At 52.2% G+C, this 7,624-nt stretch overlaps 1 protein-coding gene across 2 annotated transcripts; it reads left to right on the forward strand.

The window, feature by feature from the left end:
* Positions 1-506: 506 nt before the first annotated feature.
* Positions 507-6,294, forward strand: LOC138750331 (glycogen synthase kinase-3 beta-like). 2 transcript variants are annotated; one of them, XR_011349264.1, is made up of 5 exons: positions 507-612; positions 1,743-1,932; positions 2,563-2,640; positions 3,765-3,895; positions 5,780-6,294. XR_011349264.1 is itself a non-coding variant. In XM_069912409.1 (4 exons), exons 2-4 carry the CDS (start codon positions 1,858-1,860, stop codon positions 5,867-5,869), a joined length of 243 nt encoding a protein of 80 aa, XP_069768510.1. In that variant the 5' UTR covers positions 507-612; positions 1,743-1,857; the 3' UTR covers positions 5,870-6,294. The 2 variants fall into 2 exon arrangements, 1 of the variants encoding a protein (XP_069768510.1); XM_069912409.1 differs by lacking the exon at positions 3,765-3,895.
* The last annotated feature ends 1,330 nt before the right edge of the window (positions 6,295-7,624 follow it).

Consider the following 7,624-nt stretch of genomic DNA (forward strand, 5'->3'; position numbering starts at 1 on the left):
GGCCATTTGCCAGGATTCAGGCATTAAAGGTTTCAGAACAGGCCAGGAAGAGCATGAAATCAATTTATTTGCAGAAGTTGTTCTGATATATCTGACAGACCCGACACACTCATTGCCCAAGTTGTGCTCCACCCTGGAGTACTATGGGGAGATCTTTGGGTATAAGTTCTTTTGGGATATGTGCAAAATCATGTCACTTAGGAAGAGGGATTAGAGCCAATGTCAAGAAAATAGTCAACAAATGTGGCGGCAAAATGGGATCAAATATCTAGGAGTTAGAATAGATAACAACGAGTAATTTAGACCAGCTGAATTATTCTCCCCTTGCTTGGGGAAATTGAGGAGGATTTAAATGGTTGGATGTCCCTGCCCATTACACTAGTGGTGTTACAGAGAGGGGAGGTGTCACAGAGGGGGGAGTTGATGACACAGAGGGGGTGATGATGTCACTGCATGGGGCAGCCATAGCTGAGTCGTGCCATGGCACAGCAACAAAAGAAAGATGTCTCTCCTGGAAGGGGATTCTGGCCCACGTGTCGGAGTAGGACGCTGTCTCATCCCAGGGACCCTCTGATCAACAGGGTTGTGTTTGGAAGCACCCTGCACCCATGGGTGAGATAAAGAGCCTGTTACATGCTCCCCTACTGGGACAGAGACTCCTCTGGCACCATCCTTCATCCAGTGTGGGCGGAGAGAATGGAGGCTACATTTAATCCCCTCTCCCCATCCTGAGTGCAGGGCACTTTATGAGGCAGCTGGAGCGGACTGGGGGGGGAGAACAATGGCATGTGAGGGGATAAAGGAATGGGGTCTGTAGGACAGGAGGGGAGAACAAAGGAACGGGGTAGCACCACAGGCTAATGTCAAGGGAGATTGGATCAGAGATAGGGGACATAGGGATGAGCTGGGGGGATGGGGTGCGAGGGGACGGAAAGCACTGGGGAAACCATGGGGGTGGTGTTGGGTGGGGGATGAGAGTGTGGTAGAGGATTCGGGGCAGGGGAGAGTGTGAGGTGTCTGAGGGAGAAGAGAAGTTGCGAGGGGGATGGAAGGCAGACCTTTCAACAGAAATGGGACAGAGCTCCCCCTCCACCTGGAATGGGATCTGTCCACTGAGAGACAGGACCGCTCCTCCACCCGCCACCCCCCCCCCCCCCCGTGGTTACAAGATCCCTTCCACCCTTGCATACACCCCCACACCCCCCCAACCGGGATAGGATTCTTTCCCCCAGTGGACCTGGATCAAGGTGCTAGAAAGTGTTTCTGCTGCGGCGGACCCAGCAGAGTTGAGCGGTGAAGCGTGGGGCTCTCTCCGCACCACCTGCTCCCTCAGGCGACGAGGTCTCGCTTGCATCATGGAAGATCACGGTGTTGCTGAGCTTCTGGGAATGTGGAGGGCTTCTGCTAAACCCGTGGTAGGGTTCAGAGTGGTTCATCTCCCCGGGACGTGCTGAAGGTCAAGATGACCCGATCCTCTCATGGAGGGAGGGTTGTAGACAAAGTGAACGGCTGCAGAACTGGCCTCAGTCTGAGGAGAGTGATCATAGAAGGACCTGGGGTGGCAATATTTCTACTGAGAGAAGCTGGAACGAACCACCAGAGGATCAATTCTGACATTTAGGTGACCCTTGGAAGGGAGTTAGAGGGAGGGGTAGAGACTAACTTGGACAGCAAGGCTGGGTTGGGATAAATGACCTGTTGTGTACCCTCTGGGTGTGTAAATGCTGCTGCTTCTGCCCCAGAGGACATGGCAATAAGGTCACAACAGAGGTGGCCACACCGTGTCATGGACCCAACGTCCCCAAGGTGGTGTCCTGCACAGATGTTAAAATCATCGACAATGGATCTTTCGGTGTGATGTACCAGGCAAGGCTGGTGGACTCCGGAGAGCTGATTGCCATCAAGAAGATCTTGCAAGACAAGAGATTCAAGGTGAGGGGGAGGAGCAGTTGTGTGGAAATGAAAAACCCTGATATTTAAATTTAGGGTCTACAGCACGTTCACAGGCCCTTGCGACACATCAGCCCGTTTCACACAATTACACCCAATTGAAAAAACACCCCAAACACATTTTTGAAGGGTGGGTGGAAAGAGGAGCATCTGACAGAGACCAAAGCAGCCATGGGGTTTGGAAACAGAGAAAGTCACACAAACCCACAACAGCAGCCCCCCTCCCCACACACAACCCCCCACCCCACACACACACACACACTCACACACACACACACACACACACACACACACACACACACACACACACACTCACTCACCTGGCAAATATCAAAGATTTTCTGCAAATTCATTGTTTAGTAGAAGCTGGGAAAACAATCATAAAAACTGAAATGATACTTCATTGAACCCCCTGACGAGTCCCCACTCCAGCGACACGAAAAGTCCCCCCCACTGACTCTCGAAAAGTCCCCCACTTCGGCCTCCCTTGGAGTTCCCCACCTCTGACCTCTTGACAAATCTCCTCCCCGCCTCCCCCCTCAACTTGGACAAGTTGCCCCTCAGGGCCCCGACCCATCGCCCAGCCTTGCTGATGTTCTTCTCTCGCCATAGAACCGCAAACTGCAGATCATGCGAAAGTTGGATCACACCATCATTGTCCCTCTTCTCAACTTCTCCTCTGTAGTCAAGGTAAGATCCACCTGCACCCACCCCACCCTCACTCTGATGCATATCATTTGCTGCTACCTTCCCCATTCCTTCAATCGATCTGTCTCGCTGCAGCCTCTCTGTTGCCTCCATCCTGCCCCTCTGACCAGTGCTGACTCTTTGACGTTGGCTGCCCTGCTCCTCACCCATTAACTCATGACCTCTTGCCATTTCAACTCCAGACAGCAGCAGCCAAGACCACAAGACAAGGTTGCCAAATTCGGCCACTCAGCCCCTCCAGTCTGTTTCCCCAATTCATTTCACGAATGTACTTTCCCCCATAACTCACTTTTGGCACCTTTTGGTGCGCTTCCAAATCAACGCCTGCTCTGAATCGTCCCAACAACTCAGCCTCCACATGTTCGACCCCAGCCAACACCCGGCTGCAAACATTTCTCATCTCGAAACGTCAATGGTTTTTCTCCCCCGGTGAATCCTTGCCTCACGAGGGAGGGCGGTCAGAGCTGCACATTTTGTGCAGTCTCACCAGAAGCCGAATGATGGGGTAGCGGACGGGTCCTCTACGGCCTGTTGACGCTCTGCTCGCTGAGCCGTTGGATTCATGCCATGTTGTGTTGAGCAGTGGGGGCATCAGGCCTACAGAGAGCAGGAGGGGCTGGCACTCCTGTTGGGAGAGGCACGGGGTTTTGGAGGGTAAATCCAGCTGACATGTTTGTATTGTGTCCAAGAGGAAGAGCAGGTTTATTTGAATCTGGGTCTGGACTATGTTCCCAAGACGGTTCACTGCATGGTCCAGCACTTCAACAAGGCCAAGCAGCCCATTCCCATGATCTACATCAAAGTGGTTGTGGGTCTGGGTGGTCAAGTTGTCCACTGGGGCAAGCTTGGATGGTGGGGTTGGAGGATATGAAGGAGTTTACTGGCTGAGTCTCGCTGGGGACTGGATATCGATGAAGGGTGCATGAGGGTCTCAATGGGTATTGGTGAGGAGAGAAAGGGTAGTGAGGGGAGAGGGGTGGAGAGGATGATGAGGATGGATGTTGATTGGCAGGGAGGGGCCCTTCACCCACCTCCCCTTACCCTCAGGATATAGACCCGGCCAGTGTGGAGGCAGAGTGGGTCATGTTATATCGTTGTGTTGCCAGATGTTCATGTACCAGCTGTAGCAGAGCATGGCCTACTTCCATCCTCAGGGGGTTTTCCATTGAGACATCAAGCCCCAGAAGATGCTGGTAGATCCCGAGATGGCCTTCTTATTGCTCCTTTATTTCGGCAGGTAGATCCACCCATGTCTGTCCGTTCACCACCTCAACGCGGTCCTGATCCCTCTCCCCAACACGGCCTTGTCCCCTCCCCACCAGCTCTCACCCCTCCCCCACCAGCTCTCTCCCCTCCTCCCTCTCCCAACTTGCCCCTTCCACAGCTTAATAACTTTTTCTAAATAAGATTGTGGGGGGCTTAGATGGAATGAACAGCCAGAAACCTTTCCTAAAGTGTCAGGTGCAAATCTCAGAGAGCATCCGCTTCAGGTGAGGGGAGACTTTTTTTTATGCAGAGAGTTGTGAGAGCTTTGAATGCGTCACCGGTGAAAGTGATAGCGGTTGGTAGAATAGGTACATATAAAAGTCTCTAAGACGAGCATGTGGATGTGAGGGAACAGAATTTTTACATGATAGAGGAATTTGGGGATATGGCGAGAAGGCAGGGTAGGTCGAGTTAGGTCATAAATTAGATCAGCCTTGATCATATTGAATGGCAGAGCAGGCTCGATAGGCCATTTTTGTCCTACTCCTGTTCCCACTTCCTATGTTCCTATGGGTGTGGTACAGGTAAAGGTTGTGGAGAACATTTACAAAGGTCAGTACAGCCTTTATGGGCCAAAGGGCCTGTACTGGGCAGCAATGCTTGATGTTCTAATGGATGCGGAAGCTCTGGGAAGGGGTAAGGGAGGGACTGGCCAGGAAGTCTGCAGATTCTGGGGCCGAGGGCAATGCCCAAACATGCTGGGGAAACTCATGGATAGTTTTGTGAGGAGCAGGTCCTGCTTCACGAGTCAAATTGAGTTTTTAGAGGAGGTGTCAAAGGAGAGAGATGAAGGTCAAGGTCTGTATGTGCTGCATGAGGATTTTAGTAAGGTGCTTGACAAGATCCCCACGGAGGCCTCATTCAGAATGTCTGGAGGCATGGGATCCATGGAGCCTTGGCTGCGTGGATTCAGAATTGGCTTGTCTGCAGTAAACAGAGGGTAGTAGTAGATGGAACAATGACTAGTGGCGCTCCAAAGGGATCTGCTCTGGGACCCCTGCTCTTTGTGATTTTTATGAATGATGATGGGAGTGGAAGGGTGGGTACGTCAGGGGATCACACAGAGGTAGAGATGTTGTAGACAGTGTAGAAGGTTGTCATAGGTCATCCAGTTTGCAGAGAAGTGACAGATGGAGTTCAATCCTGTAAATCAAATGTACTTAAATAAGCAACTGGTCCAGGTTTATTTCCAGAGTAATTTTCAAGGGCACGAATAACAGTTATTCCAAAGAAGGTTGGAGACCCATTAAAAGTAGCTTCATATAGACCAATATCTTCATTGAATGTGGATTACAAGAATGTGAGGGCAGAGCACTTGGTTAATGGCAGGATTATGAACAGTGTGCAGGACTGAGAAATATTTAGATCCTGCTCCATAAATCACTCAAGGTTGCTGTGCAAATTGAGAGGGAGTTTAAGATGGTGTATTGTGTGCTGGCCTTCAGGAGTCAGGGGATTGAGTTCAAAAACCGAATGGTATCGTTGCAGATGTATAAAATTCTCGTCAGACCACACTTGGAATATTGTGTGCATTCCTGGGGCGAGAATACCAGAGGACGTCTAAATAAGGTGAGCTGAGGGAAATTTAGGCAAGACGTGAGGGGTACATTTTATTCACACAGAATGTAGTGGGTGGCTGGAATGCATTGTCGGGGTAGTAGCGGAGGCTTGTCCAAAAAAGGCATGAAAAGGATTTTAATATGGACAGGAATTCAAGAAAAATGGAGAGTACTGGTGTGAGGGAGGGGAGGGTTCAGGGGTAGGGGGGATGATGGGGGAAGTGTTGGGACCCTCCAAAGTCATTGTGTTCAGGCCTCAGAGACAGTATCTCTATCACTCGTATTTCTCTTCCCAGGAGAAGGAGCGATCTCAGAGACAAGACACGAGTCCAGAAGAACCTCGCATCCCAGCTGAACAGAGGACGGACAACATCATGATGGCCTGAACCCCTCCCCGTCGTATCCCTCTGGCCCTGCCAACCCCATTCCCTGCCTCTTCCATGTCCCTTCACCCACTTCCCCTCTTCTCCTCTACCCCTCCTCCATCCCAACCCCCTCCCGCTCATCTTCCCCTTCCCCTGCCCTCACACCTATGCCCTAACCCCAGCCCTCCACTCTTCATCTCCCTCTTCCCCTCCGCCCTTCCCTTCCCCTTTCCCCCTCCCCTTCCCCTCCCCCATCCCCTCCCCTAACCCTCCCCCTTCCCCTCCCTTTCTCCTCCTCCCCTTCTCCTCCCCCTTCCCTTTCCCCTTCCTACCCCTAACCTAGGGGAAGGAGGGGGAGGGGAAGGGGGTAGGAGAAAGGGGGTAGTGGAAGGGGGTAAGGGTAGGGGTTGTGGTAAGGGGTAGGGTAGGGGGTAGTGGTAGGGGGTGCGGGGATGGGGAAGGGGTAGGAGGTAGGGTTAGGGGAAGTGGGTAGGTTGTAAGGGATAGGGTAGGGATAGTGGTAGGGGGTGCGGGTATGGGGAAGGGGTAGGATTAGGGGAAGGGGGTAGGTTGTAAGGGATAGGGTAGGGGGTAGTTGTAGGGGGTGTGGGTATGGGGAAGGTGTAGGAGGTATGGTTAGGGGAAGGGGATAGTTGTAGGGGGTGCGGGTATGGGGAAGGGGTAGGAGGTAGGTTTAGGGGAAGGAGGTAGGTTGTAAGGGATAGGGATAGGGTTTAGTTTAGGGTTGGGGAAGTTGGGTAGAGTTAGGGTTAGTTTTAGGAGACATGGGGTAGGGCTATATCTTGGTTTATGGTTAGGTCTATAGTTCGGGGAAGTGGGCTTGTGTTAGGTATAGGGGAAGGGGGTAGGAGCAGGGGGGTAGAGGAGGAGTGAGGTTTGGGGTTAGGGGATGGTGGGTAGCATTAGGATTGGGGTTAGGGGGTGGCATAGGCGTAGGAATAAAGTTAGGGTTAGTGGACGGGGTGGGGGTAGAGTTAGGGGACGTGGAGTGGTGGTAGGGGGTATCGGTAGTGTTAAGGTTAGGTTTAGGATTTTGTTAGGGGTTAGGGTTAGGAGTAGGAGGAAGGGAAGGGGGAGGGGAATGGGGGAGGCGAGCGGGGGACGGGAACTGGGGACTGGAAGGGGGAGGGGATGTGGGAGGGGAACGGGCAGTGGAAAGGGGAGGGGAACGGGGTAGAGGAAAGGGGAGGTGAACGGTGGACGGCATCCCTAGCCCCTCCCCTCCCCCTCCCTTCCCCCGCATTTCCCCTGCCTCTCCTCTCCTCCTTCCAGAAGAAACTGGGCCTCTTTCCGTCCAGAACCTCCCTGTGGTTTCAGAGCCTCCGTTTCAGGAAGTGCCTTCGACGCTTGCTGCTGGACAGACATCTTGTCTCTTGATTCATTCTGTACCATTGATATTAAATTTAAAAATGATTGGGTTTTTTAAAGCTTGAACTCAAAAGCTGGTCCAGATAGAGAAAACATAAACAGGCCCTTCAGCCCCTCTCTCCTGCTAGCTGAGCTGTTGTAATCAGTCCATATTCCTCTTACCCTTTTCATTCTTAGCTCCCATCCAGCTCATGTTGCCTTGTTAATCTCATGGCCTGTGGGAAGATGCTATTTCCCTCCCTGGCTGCTCTGCTTTTATTCCTCCATATCTCCTTCCTGATGGCAGGGCGACAAAGATGCTCTGTGCTGGATATCTATGAGTCTATTTACAGAGCCCATCCCTGCAATCAATCAGGGGACCGTTGCCTTGAGGTGGCACCCATGTTG

The sequence above is a fragment of the Narcine bancroftii genome, unplaced genomic scaffold, assembly GCF_036971445.1.
Source record: "Narcine bancroftii isolate sNarBan1 unplaced genomic scaffold, sNarBan1.hap1 Scaffold_117, whole genome shotgun sequence".
In the NCBI taxonomy this organism is placed as follows: domain Eukaryota; kingdom Metazoa; phylum Chordata; class Chondrichthyes; order Torpediniformes; family Narcinidae; genus Narcine; species Narcine bancroftii.